At 39.2% G+C, this 20,453-nt stretch overlaps 1 protein-coding gene across 7 annotated transcripts in view; it reads left to right on the forward strand.

Moving 5' to 3' along the window:
- The first annotated feature begins 585 nt into the window (after positions 1 to 585).
- Positions 586 to 20,453, forward strand: part of LOC112503718 (pre-mRNA-processing factor 39) — a 30,529-nt gene continuing 10,661 nt past the window's right edge. For 2 of the 7 annotated variants that reach the window (XR_003068064.1, XM_025107707.1), the window contains exons 1-5: positions 586 to 687; positions 2,001 to 2,101; positions 11,639 to 11,868; positions 13,484 to 13,651; positions 20,026 to 20,380. Coding sequence is in view for 6 of the 7 variants with exons in the window: in XM_025107707.1 (XP_024963475.1) it covers positions 624 to 687; positions 2,001 to 2,101; positions 11,639 to 11,868; positions 13,484 to 13,651; positions 20,026 to 20,380 (918 nt within the window). In the remaining variant the exon portion in view is untranslated. Of the gene's footprint in view, positions 688 to 2,000; positions 2,102 to 11,638; positions 11,869 to 12,564; positions 12,611 to 12,684; positions 12,789 to 13,483; positions 13,652 to 18,344; positions 18,995 to 20,025; positions 20,381 to 20,453 lie in introns of those variants that run through there. The other 5 variants (XM_025107708.1, XM_025107709.1, XM_025107710.1 and 2 more) reach the window with 5 other exon arrangements.

Raw genomic sequence — 20,453 nt, forward strand, 5'->3', positions numbered from 1 at the left:
TGCCTTCACCAATTGATAAGAATCATCTAAACTGAATAAAACATCAGGTTTTTTCAAACTATCATAAATTATATCAAAATTTTCATTCAAATTTGGTGTTATTATATCTGTATGTATTTATGTATATGAAACTTGTCTAAAAATGTCCATAAATTAAATTATTTACTTTATTTATGTTAATTATAACCATTATATGGTATATAAAATCATTAAATAACTTTTGGAGACAACTTGTCTAGTTTTATATTGTTCTTACTAGTCCTAGTCATATCAAACACTAGACCGATACTTGTTCTGTCCAGTCCAGTCCCGTTCCGTTCAATTCTATCTTCTTGTTTTGTCTTGTCTGGACATGTCCAACCATATCTACATATCAAATACTGCCTTATTTTGTTGTGGATTCCACACAAAAATACCCACCTTCCATTTTTAAAGCAACTTTATTGGTTATTTGTTAACGAAAGGGAAAGAAAAAAAAATACTATTATCTTGTAACAATCTACAGGAGTACATGTCATTTTGGTCAAAACAGCCCAAGTTAAAACATAAATCAAATTTGCACGTTGATACTGATACATTGGGGGTTTAGTATTTTCTTCCCTCCACCGGAAAATCTTGCTCCAATGAAGTTGCAGATATCCCCCATGGATGCCGCTGATGCTTCCGCCATGGAAACGATGTCTGAAGGTCAACTCATTAGTATAATTTGAATTTATATTTTCTTTTCAGTATCATAGCAACGTAAAGTATTTTACTAGACGAGAAGGTATTATTTTTTGATGCTTTTAAGCGATTCAAAACCCTACCTCTGATACAGTAGGAATGGTTGGTGACAGTCCGTTCAGTGACTACAAACACCATTAGGGTTTGTCTGTATGTATTTTTCTGATTTATTATAAAATCAAGAAGAATTGGATTTAGTTCACATACTTGCACTCGCATTTGGAGATTGTTAACAGAAGAACATACGTCAACTAAAGACTAAACCATGTTTTAGAACTTCCTATTCACCTTTTACAAGTAAATCTGAAATCTTGGTTCAAAATTAGGGCTCACTTATAAGATGAAATAGAGTAAATGAATATAATGATACACGTGTATTGGTACTCATCGTGTGTGGGTCATTGTTCCTGTGGTTGTGACTTTGGACAATCTACATTGTTTTTCGATGAGCAGGCAAACAATTCCTTCCCAAATGAAGGAAAAGTCTCCGGCACAACCACTTGGGTTGTGGGCTTATGGCGCACTAGTTAAGACCTAGGGGATGCAGTGCAAACCTCATCCTCTCTTGGTTCGCATCCGGGCGCTGCCAAAGCCCTTGTAGCCATGGAGGTTCACTTGCAATGGCTCCAGACCATTCATGGTTGTTTGGGGGATTTGGGAGATTAGTCGATTCATGTAAGCGGGCTTGGATACCCTCGGTTACCTAAAAACAGAAACTCCCTGGCATACTGCAAATTCTTGATAAGTTTTACTTTCAAGGATCATGAGAAAAGAGTAATTGTTCTTCATCACTTGCTTGTGCATAAAGTATATGGAGATATAATTTGCATTTTGATGAGTGATGCTTGCACCATGTCAAACATACAATATATAACAAATGATGTGCAAAAGTGAATCGTAGGAGCACCAACATTAGCTTCCCAAAGCGTGTAACAGTTTGTAGTCTTAAATTTCTAAAAATTTATGCACCGCCATTCTTTGTGGTTTACATGATCTAATACTTGAACACCTAAAACATGGATATTCACCTTTTGCTCTATTAACTTCCATGATTAAATTTTTTGTTTTTAACACTCGAATTTTGGAAAATTCTACTCTGAAAAGTATATTGGCAGTATCCTTGTCACTTATGTGTCCTGTATGCATGCAAGAATAGATGATCGCTAGTATTCCTTCTTTGCGCAAATATTTTCTGAAGTTTTTTCGTCATGAACTCTAATTGAAGCTACCATATTTATGTATTAATCATAATGCCGTAATTTGAAATAATTCGATAGCAGTTGGTTCTCCTGAAGAAGTTTATGAAATTGATGCGGGTGGCTCATTGGACTTTGAATCTTGGACATCACTCATTTTAGAGGTTGAGAAAACTTACTCGGTGAGTTCCTTTTTGTGTGTGTTGTGCAGTCGATGTTATTGACAACTTCTTGTTGTTAGTCACTGTATAAGCGTTTTGCATATAATTTAGATATTCTATGTCTATTTTTAAGCCTTCCTTATGGTTGTAACTAATAGTTCCATTTATAACACTCTAAGAAAGTATCTTCTTCTAGTGTCCATTTACATGTCTGAGTGTTAAATAAGACAGCTTGATAGTGTCATAGAACAAAATAGATAGTTTGTTTAACTACCAAAGAGCAATAGAGATAGTAAAAAGATCTGTTTGTTAGAAAATTCCGAAGTTTTACTCGGCTTATATGTACGTGTCATCATGTGTTAACCGGTCAGTGTAATTTTGACTGAGATATACATTGGTGTAACTTTCACCTCCTAAATAGATATTCTTGATTTTCTGTTTTTCATTTTTTTACTTCTGTTTTGTGATCTCCATCCAACTACATGTTAAGAACCAACTTAACAAAGTGAAGCAAACACAATAATAGAGAGGAAGTGCTTGGCCAAATTGATTCAATCGAGTAAATAAATGGAAAATGAAAGATAACACCGAGATCTCTAGCAATTCGAGAGTGCTAGAACTCTCCCAAAAGTATTCACTAATTTCTGTCCTTTCTTAACTATTCTAGACTATTACTTAGGAATGGGTTGGGCCTTGGATGGGTGCATAACATTACCCTGCCTCCTAAGAACCACTTGTTCGTAAGGTGGATAGAAAAAAGAAAGGAATAAGAGTTGCCATGTTACATCTTCCTCAGGAGCTGCCACTGAAGTCAAACTTTCAAAAATCCAAAGCACATGGTAACTACTTGGCTCGAGAACATCATCAAGCTTCTAAAAAATTTCCCTGATAGCAACATTAGGTTGATTGATAACATGGTGATATGCCAACCCAAACAAAAATCGATGCCCTTCTCTTGCCCTTTTGTCCAATAGCCTTAACTGAGCCTCATGCAATTCAACACCCGATATCTCAGATATTCTTTATGAGTTTTCCATCGATGATTCTAATGGAACTTGCCATGGCTAGAATACATCATATATGTTGTTTCCGTGCTGTACATTAGGATACCATTGGAACTTGAAAGGGGTTTGAGTAAAAGTAGCCTCATCAACCTCTAAAGCAGTACCTCCTTCAAATATCTGCTAAACCTCCAATTCGGCTTACTTATGCTAAGAGGGGTAAGTAATGCGGGTATTCATTGAGTAGAATAAAAGGGGTAGAATCTTGGTTTAAAAATGGGCGCATTATGCGCTCTGATGCGCTGGACAGAACGCATCAAAGAGGCTGATGCGATGCGATTCCATGATGCGAACGCATCACACGATGCGTGCATCACTTAGGCATCAGCGCATCATGTATGTTGCGTTTTGGGCTCCCTTTTTCAGTGTTTACTTGGGCTTTTTAGTTGGGCTTTTTTTAGTTGGGCTTCTTAGTTATGTAAAATAGAACCTGGGTGACTGTTAGCGATAGAATGTGGACTAACTGTTAGCGATTAGCGAGTAGCGAAGCGATCTAATCGATAGAACTTAGAAGCCGACAGCAGTACTGCAGTAGTCGATACTCGATAGTCAATACCAGCGGTCCTCGATAGTCATACTAGCAGCAACAACAGTATTCGATACTCGATAGTCATACCAGCAGCAGCAGCGATACTCGATAGTCATACCAGCAGCAGCAGCAGTAGTCGATAGTCATACCAGCAGCTGCAACAGTAGTCTGTAATTGTGTAATTGGAGATGAACCTGTGTTGGGGTTTGATGATGCTGATCTTGGGGAGTATTAGTTGGTCACTTGGTTGGTCATTTAGTTTAGGGATTAGGACTATTAGACATTTACTTGTGTAATTGTGTTCTTCATGGTAGTAGTTTGTGTGTTATGTACTTCTGTTATTCTGATTCACGAACTTTTTAAGATTCTAATGCCACTTTTTTTAACTACTTTATGTTATAAATGAAGTATTTTGATAGGTAAGTATTTTTAAGGTAGAAATTGATATGTAGAATTAATTTATAAATATTTTTTGAATACCGGGCACATCACGTGCGTGATGCGAGCGAATCAGCATCACGCATCGGCTTCCGGGACCCTTAACGCATCGGACCGCATCGCGCTTTTTAAAACCAAGGGTAGAATAAATACGGAGAATAAGGGCATGTTTGTAATTGAACACTGTCTAGTTGGTATGGGGGAGTTTATACGTTGTTTTGGGCGTCAGAGAGGGGGTATTCTATTTGGTAACTTTGGGCGGGAGTTCTTGGGATAGTTCCTGACCTCTTGAATGTCAGGTTAGTTCTAAAAGCATTCGATTAGTAAGCTGCTAATTCAATTTGGTTCCATTTTATATCAAATTGGTATTAGAGTGGTAAGATCGTTGGATGGTGACGAGGAGTGTGGCTTCTCAAGTGGATGATTTGGAGACGATTATGGGATCGATAAAGGAGGATATGCAAGCAATGATGAAACGGATTGATTGATTGGTTAAGTAACAGGAGGAATCAACAAAGAGAAATTTGTTATCAGATGAGGACAAAGTGTCGGCGTCAAGAAAGAAATTAGTCGAAAAGAGGATTCATTAGATTCGTTCCCTTTTTTTGGCCATGAAAGGAATTTTTTTTGAAGTTGCTACGTTCGATGGTAAGGATCCGGATGGTTGGATTCTTAGGGTAGAACGTTATTTTTCTCTGAATTGGTTGAGCAAGGAAGAAAAGATTGAAGTGTCGGTGATTTCATTTGAAGGAGATGCACTTAAGTGCTTTCAATAGGAGCACGAGAGACATCCAATCACACGATGGGAGGATCAGAAATTGTTACTTCTACGTCAGTTCAGATCGATGGCGGTAGGTTTACTATGTGAGCAATTTATGGCATTAAAGCAAGAGGATCAATTGAGGATTATAGGAGGAGATATGTGAAGTTGGCTGCTCCTTTGGATGTAATTCCAGAAGTGGTATTTTTAAGTCAATTTATAGATGGTCCGGAAAGTTATGTTAAACCTGAGTACGTCTCATGAATCCCATGACATTAAGTGAAGCAATGGAGGTGGCAACGAAAATAGAATGAAGAAATCGAGTTTTAGGTTGAGATAAACAATCGACTTATACAAAAAAATTATTGGGGTTGGCATCTGATAACAAATTGTATAGAGTGAATTCGATCGTAATGCCATCTAACCATGTGAAACCTAAGATGGAATTTCGGAGGCTATCCGATCAGGTAGAACAAAAGAGGGCTTTGGGTTTGTTTTATAAATGTGGCGAGAAATATGCTCTGGGCCATAAACATAAGAAGAAGGTGAGTGTACTTTTGGTTCACACGAACGAGTTGGAGGAAGAGTACGAGGAGGTGGATGGTAAATTGGACTCTACTGATGTATCGGAGATTAACAACAAGGTAGTTTGCTTCATCTTAATTTGGTTGTAGGCAAATCTAATCCAAAAAGAATGAAGATGGAAGGGATGATCGGAGAACATAAAGTCTTGGTGCTCAGCGATAGCGGGGAAACACATAACTTCATTTCAAAAGAGGTGGTGGAAAAACTAAGGCTGAAAGTTGATGGTACTAACTTCATTGGCATTACAATGGGTACTGGAAATATAGTTAAGGGAGAAAGAATATGCCAAGGGCGGTGGTGTGTATTTGGAGGATGGAGATGAGAAGAGTTCTTACCACTTCAATTGGGAGATGATGATGTTATTCTTGGAATTCAATTGTTGGAGACTTTAGGGGCCGATTATATGAACTAGAAATTGCAAATTATGAAGTTCACGATGAGAGGGGAGTCAATTATGTTAAAGGGCGATCCTTCATTGGGTAAATCGATGGTTTCACTTAAGGCCATGGGTAAGATGATGAGACAGGAGGGTCATGAGATTTTGATTGAATTAGGGGCTATTGATACAACAACGGTCGAGAAGAATGTCAAGTGTGATGTTCTCGAACCCTTTTTGAAGGGGTTCGACAATGTTTTTAGCATGCTCAAGGGATTACCACCTTTCAGAGGAAGAGACCACGGGATCGTTTCCCTATCTTTACTATTATTACCAAAAGGATGAGATAGAGTCGTTGGTTGAAGAACTGTTGGAGGCACGATTGATTCAGCACAATGCAAGTACAATTTCCAATCTAGTCTTGCTAGTAAAGAAGAAAGACGATAGCTGGAGGTTCTATATTGATTATAAGGCCTTGAATAAATGTATCGTGGTGGATAAGTTACCAATTCCAGTAATTGATGAGCAATTAGAAGGATTCCATAGGGCTTGGGTGTTCTCTAAGCTGGATCAGAAGTCGGGTTATCATCAGATCAGGATGCAAGCAAATGATATCCATAAAACAACATTTCAAACCCATAAACGACACTATTTTAGTAATGGATTAGTTAATGCTCGACCACATTCCAAGGTTTAATGAGTGAAGTATTCAAGTCACTTTTAGGGAAGTTCGTGTTTTTTTTGACGATATACTTGTTTATAGCAAGTTGGTTGAGGATGCTAGTCACTTGAAGTTGGTGTTTGAAGTTTTGTCTCAACATCAATTGTACGCCAATAAAAAGAAGTGTGAATTTGGATAGAATAGACTGGTTTATTTGGGACATGTTATTTCAGGTGCTGGGGTCGAAATGGATGAGTCGAAAGTGAAGGCGATGTTGGATTGGCCTGTTCCCAAAATAGTCATAGAACTCGGTGGTTTCTTGGGTTTGTCTGAGTTTTACACGAAATTTTTTAAGGGATATGGATGCATTGCTATTCCTTTAACAGAGTTATTAAAGAAGAATCAATTTGTGTGGAATGATAAAGTGTAACAGGCTTTCCAAGGTTTGAAGCCAATATTAATGACAACTCATTGTCTGCCTTATTTTTCTCATGATTTTGTGATTGAAGCAGATGCCTCATATTTGGTTTAGGGACAATCCTATGCAACAGGAGCAACCAATAGCATATTTTAGTCAATCCTTGGGTACTCGTTCTAGACCAAAGGCAATTAATGAAAAGGAACTGTTGTCAATTGTTATGGCTGTTCAAAAATGGAGACCATACCTATTCGGGAAAAAATTTGTTGTCAGGCGTGATCAACAAAGCCTCAAATTTCTTACAACGTGTCATTGAGCCAGAGTATCAGAAATGGGTTAGCAAGCAAGCTATTGGGATATGATTTTTCAATCGTGTATAAGGCTGGAAGTTGTAACCGAGCTGCAAATGCACTGTTGAGGAAGATAAGAGATGTGGAATGTGCAAGTTTAGGTGGTCCTTAATGGCGACAGTGGGATGCGTTAAAACAAGAAATTGAAAAGATGAGTTGTTGCAAAAGATCAAAGATGTTTTTGGTCACTGCAAAAATCGATCATAAAGGGTTTGACGTACAAGAAGGATTGCTTTCGTACACGGGCAGGTTAGGTTAGGTAATCCCACGAACGTCCAAGATGATCCCATTAATTTTTGAAGAGTTCCACGACTCACTAGTTGGGGAAGGGGGGGGGGGGCTGAACGTATTGCATCTGAATTTTTTTGGGTAGGAATGAGAAAAGATATAGTGGGATTGGTAAAGGAATGTGAAGTTTGAACCTGAGTAGGTCTCTAGCGGGTTTGTTGCGGCCTTAATCTTTGCCTTTATGTGTATGGGATGAAATCTCAATGGATTTTATTGAGGGTCTCCTAGATCAATTAGGATGAGCAATTCTGGTAGTAGTAGATAGGCTGAGCAAAAATGCACATTTCTTGGGGCCGAAACACCCATATATGGCTCAAACAGTGGCAGAAGTTTTTCCGATGAAGTTGCGGTTGCATGGTGGCCGGAATCTATAGGGTCTGATTGTGACAAGATTTTATTAAGCACTTTCTGGAAAGAACTTTTCAAAATACAGGGTACGAGGCTGAAATATAGTTCAGCCTATCCCTCCAAATGGATGGTCAGACCGAAGTAGTGAATAAAGGATTGAAACAATATTTGTGAAGTTGGGTGACCGATACACCTAGAGAGTGGATCCAGTGGCTTTCATGGGAAGAGTTGTCATATAACACAAATTATCATACACCAATAAAGAGTTCCCCTTTTCGAGTACTATATGGAAGAGATCCTACCCCGTTGTTGAGGCATAAGCAACACACCTCTAGATTGCAGTCCATTGACCAAGAGTTGTGGGACAATGAAGAAATGTGGATAATGTTTGGATGCATTTGCTAAAGGTGCAATGTCGTATCAAGTAACAAAAAGATTTGATACAAAAAAAAGTGACTTTCACTTCTTGTGATTGGGTTTATCTAAAATTGAGGCCTTATAGACGAAGGTCGTTAGTAAAGAGAAGTAGTCCGAAGTTGGCTGCCTGTTTTTATGGCCTATACAAGCTTTTGACTAAGATTGGGGAAGTGACATAAATTGGAATTACTAGCGACGGCGATGATACATCCAGTGTTTCACGTGTCGCAACTTAGGCAGGCAATTGGAAATGTTCCATCATCAAATACATTGCCTTCTCAGTTAACTGAAGAATTGGAGGTGAGGTCTGTCGTGGAGGACATTGTAGGTGTTCATCAATTACCAAAAGGAGATCCAGGGCAATTGGAAGTGTTGGCTAGGTGGGAAGGTTTGCCAGAATTCAAAATGTCCTGGGAAGTGTTGGAAGCTCTGTTGCAACAGTTTCCATATTGTCACCTTGAGGACAAGGTGAGAGAATTTGAGGGGGTATTGGTAAACCTTCATTCCGGTTTACTTATGCTAGGATGGGTAAGTAATATGGGTATTCACTGAGTAGATAATAAATGGGGTAGAATAAATATTGAGAATAAGGGCATGTTTGTAATTGAACACTGTCTAGTTTGTCTGGGGGAGTTTGTATGTTGTTTTAGGCGCGTAAGAGAGGGTATTCTGTTTGGTAACTTTGGGCGGGAGTCCTTTGGGAGAGTTTTCTGACCTCTCAAATGTCAGGAGAGTTCTAAAAGCATTCGATTAGTAAGTGGTAATTCAATTTGGTTCAAGTTTATACCAATATCAAGTGTGGAAACCTTTGGTCCATGATCCATTGTCCTCCCACGACCCTCAATAGTCCCCTTGTTTCTTCAGTTGCATTTGCCTGGTGATTGATATGAGTTCTTAGGATCATTAATTAACGTCCCTACGCGCATTGCTCTGATTGGTTCATGCCTATATCGACCCCGCTCCATCTGTATGGTGTCGACTCATCATATTTTGTGCTCCCATTCTTCGAATCTTCATATCTAGTCATCGATTTGTTGAAAGAGATTTCAGCGAGATGATCGAGAGGCATACCAACGTCATGCGAATCATCGAAGTGAGAAGTCGACCCCAAATTAAGTCGATACTTTGACGCCAATGGTCTAGGTCTGCCTCGGGCTGTCTCATGGCCCATACATGGATTGGGTCGAACCTGATCAAAATCCACTGTTTTTTTATGTTCGATGAAATGTGAATCGAGTAACCATCCAAATTCCCTCCCCACTCAACGTCGAACTTGGTATGGTTGACGATTCCACCAAAAAACTAACCTTAGGCGTCGAACAATTCTCGTCCGGCGGGTCTGGATTTGGAGACGAATCTAGTTCCTTCATTTTTGGACTGTCGATTGAAGAACTTTTTGTTGATTTGCTTCATAGTTGAATAGGTAATAAGACGACCCTCCAACTACTACATATCCTCTCTTCTCTTCAATTGGCCCTTCAGTTTCTCTTTTCTCTTCAACCGACAATACTTTCTCCCCATTCTCTCTTCTCTCCTTAATTTTATTCTCCATTGCTAACAATTGCTGCCGTAATTACGGGTTTGGCATTATGCCGTGATAAAAAATTAGCTATGGGCCACCTCTTCACCTTTCAAGGTGCAACCAACCGATTCGATCTCTAATAGTGGAGAACCACCCGGATTTAGTTGGTTAGCACAATAGGAATCAGATTTGGATCGAGTAACCCGTACCTCTTTATGAATTATGTTTCACCTCCGTTAGTTTTTGATTGAGAATCTATTGAAAACCGTCATATGATCTTGGAGCTATCGTTGGAGATCTGAAACAATGGATTGGATTCCAATCACCTCTATCTTTATGGATTCAACCATATGCGGATTCATATCATCGGACATGTTCAAACACACAACATGAGAACCATTGCAATTCCATGGACATGGATTCGGAACGGCTCTATACCAATTTGGTAAGAACCGACTTTACAAAGTGAAGCAAACACATTAGTAGAGAGGAAGTGCTAGGCCGAATTGGATTCAATCAAGTAAATGAACGGAAAACGAAAGACAATACCAGAATCTCTAGCAATTCGAGTGTGCTAGAACTCTACTAAAAGTACTCACTAATTTCTGCCTGCTTCACACTTCCTGCATCCTTCTTATTTATACTAATATTGTTCTAAGAAGTACCCAAATTTGCCCTTTTTAACTATTCTAGAATATTATTTAGGAATGGGTTGGGCCTCTAGATCGGTTCATAACATTTGGCGATTGGAGATTAGGGAGGGAAGGAGAAGAGAAAAGGGAGAAAAAATTGCAGATAGAGGGGAAGGAAGATCGGTCAATTGAGGAAGGATCACAAGGATCAATTTTCAACATCAGAGGCTACCAAGCGACAAAGATATATTTTTTTCAACAATCCGGAATAGGAGAGGCTAGCCTCTTGAATTGCTAGAAGTTCCAATCATTGTCATTATCGTTGTTCTCCACTCATTTGGTTGAATTGAGTACAATTTGGCCAAGCGTTTCCTTTTCATTACTGTATTTGTTTCACCCTGTTATTCGGTGCATATCAATTGGTATCAAAGCACTACCGAGTCCATGGCGAGGGAATTGCAGTTGTGTTCATATTGTGTATGAAGCCATGGCTAGTGATATCGGTTCACAAAGGGTTGAAGCCACAAAGAAAGAGGTGAGAGGAATCCAATGCATTGCTTCAGATTTCCAACAACAGCTCAGAGATCATGTGACGATATTCAATCAGGTTCTCAATCAGAAACTTACGGAGGTCACAAAGACCATTCGAAAAGAGGTACGTGTCATTCGATCAAAATCAGGCAACTCCCCACCAATGGAGTTCGTATTTGGAGGTTTCACCTCCAATGGCACGGAGGTGGCCGAGGGACAGATTTCTGCTCTCCACAAATATGTGGTCACGATGGTGATTGGAAACAAGGGAGGGAAGGAGAAAAGAGAAAAGGGAGATAAAATATTGCCGATAGAGGGGAAGGAAGATCGGTCAATTGAAGAAGGATCACAGGAATCAATGTTCAACATTAGAGGCTACCAAGCAACAAAGATATTTTGTGTTGACAATCTAGAATATTAGCCTTTTCATATAGGAGAGACTAGCCTCTCGAATTGCTAGGAGTTCCAATCGTTGTCATTTTTGTTGTTCTCCATTCATTTGGTTGAATTGAATACAATTTGGCCAAGCCTTTCCTTTCCATTACTGTATTTGTTTCACCCCTGTTGTTATTCGGTTCACAACACTACACTAAAATAATTTATCAGGTTGCTGTTGCAATATAACCTTCAAGTTTAATGCAGGACAACATAAAAGCAATATCATCAGTGTACGAGTCATTCCTTTCCCTGTTCCCATTGTGTCATGGATATTGGAAGAAGTATGCAGATCACCAGGCACGACTCTGCACAATGGAGAAGGCTGTTGAAATCTTTGAACAGGCAGTGCAATCGGCAACATACTCTGTTGGATTGTGGGTTGACTATTGTAGCTTCAGTATACTTGCTTTTGCAGACCCATCTGACATTCGTCGGTAACTTCTAAACTCATCATGGTTTTTTAATAATTGGTGAGCTTAGAGCAATTTCTAGCATCAGATACACATTCTTCAATATTGATGATGCAACTTTTGTAGTACACAATAATTCACAGGCTGTCGTAGTAGCAGTAAGGATAAACCGGCTTAAAGCCTGTCCACTGTAGAGTTATTGAACCAAAAACAAATGCCTTCTCATGGTTATTTCAGAAGATACAAATCTTTTCTATTACACTGGTGAAAATATCACCAATGTATCAACACATCTTTCGGAGCTGTTAGGTTTATGTTAACAAGCTGTCTACAGAATTAGTAATCATGGCACCTTAATCTTATCACAAATATAAAGGTTGGTAACAAATGCTCTTTGGTGCTTGGAAGCCTTTTGCGTCCATTCATGCAGGCTACTCTGTTATATGTTATGCGTCATGAAATAGAATCATGCTAGTATCCTCTCACACATATATACATTTTCTCACTCCTCTTCATCACATATACATCTTGATGTTCCATGTCATGCATTATGCCGACCAGATGTTGGTAAGTGTGGTTTACTATAACCATGGAAATGAGAATCCATCTCTTACATGCTTCAAGTTTTATTCTTGAAATCCATATATGGTGTTTCTTAGCATATAGCTTTTTACTTGCCCCATTTACTTGAAGCCATTATATGTAGTAGTTGTCATGCAGGCGGCCAGTTTTGACAAATTGAGAATAGGACATTTTATAAATTAATGTAAGCAACAAACTTAGTGGATTTGGTTATTCGTTACTTAAAGAACAAAATAAATAGTACTTACTGTGACATAGGTGCTTTCAGAGATGTAAAAGGCATGCCATGGCGGAGTCAAGGCCCGCCATGGGGTCAAGATGCGTCTCCGATGCTATGTTAACACTCATAGCGGCTATGTAAGGTGAGGCGCGCACCATGGTGTCTTGAAGGCCCATTATGGCGCAAGTTTCTTGAAATGTTATTTCACTTTTAGTTATTCTATATTTTCCCTTCTTTTTACTTTCTACTATTGGTAGGACAACTTTTTTTTTACTTTTTACTATTGGTAGAACATTTTTCTAATTATTATTTTATTTACTAATTATCATTGGTAGAACTTCTTTTTGTTATTAGCCCTTTATGTAAAGCTCTATATATATGACATCAATATACTATTTTTCTTTTTTATATGAACTTAAATTGTTCAATATCATTGATTAATAGTTGTAGCACATATATGCATATATACAGACTTGCTGCCTTAACATACTTTGAAAAATACCATGGCGTCGGTGTGGCTCCTAAGACTTGAGGCTTGACCTTGCCGCCACGCCTCATCTTGCCATTTAGGACCTTGGTTGCTTTTGTTTCAACCATCCTTGAAAAGGTGTTTTATCTTATACTATGTAATTAATGGAACGAGACCCTCTACAGTTGGATACTAGTGTTGATTAACAAATGGAAGTGATAAATTGATAAATATAAAATCCTTTTTACTCATTGGTAGCTCAATAAACTAAATTATTGTGGTCTTTGTCTACTAATGTTTTGGCGATCCGGGTCGTTACAGAATTAGGAAAAATACTGGATTTCAGTTTTTCTTCTTTTACCTTGCAGAATATTTGAAAGAGGGTTGTCCTTTGTTGGAAAGGATTTTTTATGTCATAGATTATGGGATTTGTACATCAGATTTGAGTTATCTCAGCAGCAATGGAGTTCCCTTGCACACATTCTCATCCGTTCTCTAAAATTTCCAACAAAGAGCTTACACAAGTATTATGACAAGTAAGTTTGCCCCTTAGAGTTACAAGTATTTGATCATAAATTTGTCTTTGTTATGATGACTTCAAATGTTGATTAGTTTTTTCTTATGGGTGTCTTGTTGTTTACATTATTAACTTCTCCGATCAAGAAATACTGGATATTGTTTAATACCTAACTTCAAAGTTTTGGTTTTTAGCTTATGTTTGATGTTCAAAATCTCATTCACTGATGTCTTTATTCTCTCTACATCATTCTCTACACCTAGCTCCCGGCACAATTAATGTTTATTGTTAAATCCCTGAATGGACTTTGTAGATTCTTACTAATGTACATTCCAGTCAGGTAGTGTCAGAATCATGGCTAGCTTAACTGCGTATTTAATAGACCCCCAGTTAATTATAGGTATTATAGGTGAAATAAGAGGGTTGTCAAGTCTTGCCCAGGCTGTCTAGAGCTGTCCAATTTTGCCCAGGCTGTCAATTAGAACGTTTTGATATAATTTATTTCAGGTAAGTAAGGCTGTCAGTTTTGTCTAATTGGAAGCCACTGTGGCATTTGAGAGGCTAAAGGAGGCCATGGTGTCCAGTTCGGTTCTTGCCTTGCCTAATTTCAATAAGCAATTTGTTGTTGAAACCGACTCATTGAGGTTTGGATCGGGGGATGTGTTGATGCAAAATCAGCGGACTTTAGCTTAGCCTACTCTAGCCAAGCCCTTAATACCTGAACAAAATTGAAGTCCATCTATGAAAAAGAGCTCATGTCAATAGTCTTGGCCATACAAAGGTGGAGAATGTACCTCCTGGGGTGCTTATCTGTCGTTTGAACCGATCAACAGAGTCTCAAGTTTTTTTTGGGACAACAGTTGGTGAGCACCTAGTACCAAAAGCTGTTGATTAAGCTGTTAGAGTATGACTTCACCAATCAATATAGGCCATAGGCCAGGGGTAGGAGATCGGGCAGCTGATGTGCTCCCATTGGGGTGAAATATTTTGAATTGGCATATACCAGCCGGGCAGAGTGGGATGTGCTCCAAAAGGAGGTAGAAGACGATGAATTCAACGGTGGGGCGGTAACTGATCTAAAAGTGGGTAAGGCCGTGTTTGGTTTTACTTTGGAACAAAATAGGCTGCTTTATAACGGACACATGGTGTTGTTAAAAACGTCATCCATTATACCAGTTTTGTGTGGGAGTACCATTGCTTGCCTATGATGTAAGGGGTCACACTGGAGAGGTTAAGACTTATCAGAGACTAGTTGTTATCAGTGTATTGGACAAGAATGAAGAAGGTGGTCAGTGAGTTTGTGCATCGTTGTGATACTTGTTGGAAAGAAGGAAGGGTTTTTAAGAAAGGAAACCGTATCAATCATCCTACTGTTTTGGAAGGGATTTTTTTATTTAGAAAGTAGATATGTAATTTTCTCGTTTTGTGGGGTTTCCTTGTTATTTTTGTAATATAAATTCTGTACATCCCTGTGAATGAAACCATAGTTCGAAATCCTTTCCTGTCTCGTTTTTCTCATGGTATCAGAGCCTAGCAATCTTTGCAGGCTAAAGTCCTTGTGTTAATTCTTGTTCGTTGTGTCTTGGTTGGTAACCATTCTGTTCGGCTTTTCTTGATAGACCAACAACCTCGATAATGACAGGATCTGCCCAATCTTGTACCACTCATCAATCTCAAGACTAAACTCCGTCCCCTTCCCCATCAGCAGAAATCAGTTCCTCTCTCCAAATTACCCAACAACATAAACTCAATGGACTGAACTTCAGTGACTGGTACCTATGTGTTCTACTTGTTATTAGAGGGAAAGGAAAAACTGGGTACCTTACGGGTGAAATGAAGGCTCCAGAAAAAAGGATGAGAGTTACAAAGTATGGAAGGCAGAAAACTCTATCGTTATGGCATGTTTTGTCAATACGATGAATCCAAACATTGGAAAAACCTATCTATACTACATCGCCCACGAAATCTGGGAAGCCGTTCAAGAGATGTATTCTGATGTTGAAAACACCTCACAGGGTCTCGAGATTCGATCGTCTCTTCATAATACCAGCCAAGGAGAAATATCCGTGACAGAGTACTACAACGTGCTAACAGAATTATGGCAGGAGATGGATGTGTTTTACAACATCAACTGGTCATGCAGTCAAGACAGTACTCACTATGCCCAAATGCTCGAAAAAGACGGAATCTTCGATTTCCTCCATGGACTCAACAAGGAACTAGACGAGGTTAGGGGCAGAATTCTCGGTACCAAACCTCTGCCTCCCTTAGAGAAGTATTTGCATAAGTACGTCAAGACGAGAGTCGGAAAAGGTTGATGCTACAGACCCCAACGAATGCTGAAGTGCACGGATCTGCTCTTGCTACCTACAGATCTGAAGGATCAAGAAATGCAAAATCCGAGAATGTCAAAGTCTGCTGTGAACACTGCAAGAAACGATATCTTTTGAAGGAGCAATGCTGGACCTCCATGGTAAGCCTCCAAACTGGACCCCTCGAAGGCATCAATCATCTGCCCATGTTGCGGAGACCTCTACAGGAAAAATGTCGTCTCCATGTCCTTTCATACCATCCAAATGGAAGTTTTAAGAACTCTTTTGCAGCCAACCAATTCCTCCACAGCTCCAGGAGGTAATGGGATCCCCCAAAGTGAGTATATTCTATCTTCCCTCCTAAATGGATAATTTTTTGAAGGATGGATCGTGGATACTGGTGGTTCTGATCATATGCCAAGAAACTTAAAACTATTGAGAAACTTTAAACCGACCACCAACTGTATTACTGTCTGTCATAGTTGCTGATGGCAAGGTTTCTCGTGTTACCGACACTGGGAACATTATTTACAATGATTTAAAACTGAATTCAGTTTTATGTATGCCAAACCTTCGGTTTAACTTCCTGTCGGTTACCAGACTCCTCAAGGATCAAGATTGTGTTGTAACTTGTTTTCCCACTCATTGTGAATTTCAGGAGCGGTCTTCGGGGAAGATGATTGGCATTGCTAAGGAATCCCATGACCTCTACTACTTTCTTGGTTCTTCACATAAATCCCCTCTACAAAAACACCACTCTCTTTCTACTATGTCCTAGTCTAAAGTTTATGGCACCAACGGTTAGGTCATCCTAGTTTTGATTATTTGCATTGGTTGTACCTAAATCTATTTATCAATAAAAGTTATTTGGGGTTTCAATGTGAAAGTTGTGTTCTTGCAAAACAGACTCAAAAAATTACCCAAATTTGGTTTAGTTCAAGGATCTTGGAAAACTACAATATTTCCTTGGAATCGAGATTGCTCAAAGCAAACAAGGAATATTTATCTCCCAAAGGATATGTCCTAGACCTTCTAAAAGAAATAGGTTGGGTTGTAAACCATCAAATACCCCCTTGGAATGGAACTGGAAGTCAAAGATTAGTTACAATGATTCTCCGGTTGATCGAGAGCAATACCAACGACTTGTAGGTAGGCTAATTTGCCTATCACTCACACGGCATGATATTGCTTACAGTGCAAGTGTTGTGAGTATATGTACTCTCCCACTAAGAGACACCTCGAGGCTGTCTAACACATCCTCAAATACTTGAATGGTACACCCGGAAAGGGATTGCTATCAGGAAAACAAAAAACAGAAATGTGGAAGGGTTTGTTGATGTTGATTGGGGAGGCTCAATCGATGCTAAATCAACAACAGGTTACTTATGGGGGAACGTAGTTATTTGGAGGAGCAAGAAACAAACGGTAGTGGCTAGAAGCAGTGCTGAAGCTGTACTAGCCATAGCTCAGGGAGTATGTGAACTGATCTGGATTTAGTGGCTGCTAGAAGAGCTCAACACAAGTATAAGTGGACCAGTCAAGCTAAACAGTGATCGCGAGTATGCAATTGCTATATTCCATAACCTTATTCAACTCGACAAAATGAAGCATGTCCGGATGGATAGAAACATCATCAAGAGTGAGGTAGAAAATGGCACCATTAGTCTTAACTTCGTTCCAGCAAAACAGTAGGAAGCAGATATGTTCACTAAAGCATTGATGAAATCAGACTTCAAACATAATGTGTCAAAGTTGGGAATGTGGGATATACATTCGCCAACTTGAGGGGGAGTGTTGGAAAGAAGGAAGGTTTTAAGAAAGGAAACCGTATCAATAATCTTCCAACTGTTTTGGAAGGGATGTTTTTTATTTAGAAAGTAGATATGTAATTTTCTTGTTTTTTGCTGGTTTCCTTGTTATTTTTGTAATATAAATTCTGTATGTCTCTGTGAATGAAATCATAGCTTGAAATCCTTTTCTGTCTCGTTTTGTCTTAATACTTACCTGCACAACAAACACTTGTCCATGTCACGAGCAGGCCTCTTGCAACCACTTGCCTTACCTAATTATGTATGGGATGATTTAACTATGGATTTTATCGAAGGATTGCCGAAACAAAAGCGGAAACAATCCTGGTTGTAGTCGACTGTTTGAATAAACACAACCACTTCATCACTTTCAAACACCTTTTCTCTGCTAAAACAGTGGTGGAGGCATTTTTAGATCACATTATTAAGTTGCATGGTGTGCCGCGTACCATTGTGTCTGATTGTGACCTGTTTCTAAGCCACTTTTGGGCAGAATTACTTTCAGTTACAGGGACAAATCTTCGCTAGAGCACAACCTACCACCTGCAGACTGATGGCAATCTGAGGTGGTTAATTGCTGCTTGGATTTCAGGTGCTTTGCTTCAAGTCAGCATAGGAATTGGGCAAAAGTAGATTTCATGGGATGAGTATTGGTACAATACGAGCTTTCACACATCCATGGGTTGCACTATGTTCAAGGTTCTGTATGGCGAGCGAGACCCGCCTGCGTTGATTCACTACACAATGGGAACGATTCCTGTGCGAGATGTGGAGACTTTGCTAGAGGAACGGGTTGTGTTCCTTCACGACTTAAAGATGAATCCCCTTCGTGCACAACATAAGATGAAACACTCGGCGGATAAGAAGCGCAAGATATGAAATATCAAATTGGTGATAAAGTGTTCGTCAAATTCCGACCATACCGACAACGGTCACTGCCATTATGCCGAATGAGAAGTTAGCTACTCGTTATTATGTTCCATTCGAGGTATCCTAACGCATAGGTGCAGTGGCGTACAAGCTGAGTTTGCCTCCTTCAACCTTGGTGCACCTGGTCTTTCATGTTTCAGAATTGAGGCAGACCTAGGGCAAGACTCGTTCTTCTCCCACTCTTCCGCCACAACTGACGACCGATTCAGATCTCATGGTTGAGCTGGCTGCAGGTCTTGATGTAAGGCATGGAAGGTTGCACAATGCCCAAGAGTTGGAAGGTCTGATTGCATGGAAGGATCTGTCCTCAAGGTGAAATTCATGTAACCAACTTCGGATCGCATCAAACTTTTCCCAAGTAGTTTCGAAGGAAGGGTAATGATAGACCCCCAGTTAGTTATGCATATTTTAGGCGAAATAAGAGGGTTGTTTAGGGCTGTCCAGTCTTGCGCAAGCTGTTAATTAGAATGTTTTAATGTCTTTTATTTCAGATAAGTAAGGTTGTCCAGTTTTGTCTAATTGGTTATTGCCAATGAATTAGAATATTTGATATCTTTTATTTTAAGTAAGAGGTCTAGATATTATATAATGATGCTGCAGGTAGTTGTGAAGGGCATCACTTTTATATTGAGCTTGTGCTAGGGAGAAAACCAGGTCTCTTGAATACCCGGGTGTCTACTTACGAATATTTTCTATAGGAGTAATACAATTCAGTCATCATCGCTTTTATTATTGTTTACCCTTGTCTTTTGATATTGTCCGATAGTCAGGGGTCTATCAGTATTTCATCTAAAGGATTTTTCTATGGAATCACTTGCACATGTAAATTTGTGGGACCATAAGGTGTCCTGTCCCTAATGCTTGAACTAGTTACTCATTCATACCTTCCACGTTTGCAGAGGGTATAGAAATTGCTCACTAATTAGCTTGACAACTTGTGTTACAGTGCATATAGACATAGACATGGAAAATCTTCACTTGTATCATGTAACTTTCGACTTTACTATCTACTTGTGTTGTTGACACATGTGGAAATATGCTAGTTTCCTTGTAAATAAATATTGGAGCTTTATTTCACATTTGTATAAGATAGGAAGGTGTGCTGGTGGTTTCTTGTTTTGTGGCTTGCGCTCCTATAGGGCACATCCTGAGTGGAGTTCCATGGTTGAGGATTTAGTTGCAGATTAAGAGAGCTTGAATATCGGACCCTCTTCTTTAAATATCAGGCTGTAAACTACATTCGATTTCAAGAAGAAAATCCTGAAGTTTTTGTGACTTCACAGTTATTTCATCTGAATATGTTTCGACATGACTCTAAACTTGTTTTCGTTTGTATCTTTCAGTTTTAGAGAGTTTGCTGCTTTTGTAGAAGAGGATATGTCATGCCCAAAAAGTTGCAACCTTGAGCCCCATGCAGCTGATTCAAATGTAGAAGTTGCCAGATCCGATGATGAAATCATTGCCATCAAGGAACTACAAAATTCCTCCAGTATTGAGCTGAGGTCTAAAGCTCTATATAAATTTATCACCATTGGTGAAAGGTTCTATAGCAAAGCATGCCAATTGCACGAAAAAATAGATTACTTCGAGAACTATATGGAGAGGGACTTTTTTCATGTAAAACCACTTGAGGACGAGGAGCTAGAAAATTGGCATAATTATCTGGATTTCATTGAGAAGCAAGAGGACTTTGACTGGGTATGCTTGAATACTATGAAAGGTGGATACATGACTTCTTACATAAGCTGAAGTATTTAAAGCCAATATCTAC

Source organism: Cynara cardunculus, unplaced genomic scaffold (assembly GCF_001531365.2).
Source record: "Cynara cardunculus var. scolymus isolate 2C unplaced genomic scaffold, CcrdV1 Un_Scaffold_3653, whole genome shotgun sequence".
Lineage (NCBI taxonomy): Eukaryota > Viridiplantae > Streptophyta > Magnoliopsida > Asterales > Asteraceae > Cynara > Cynara cardunculus.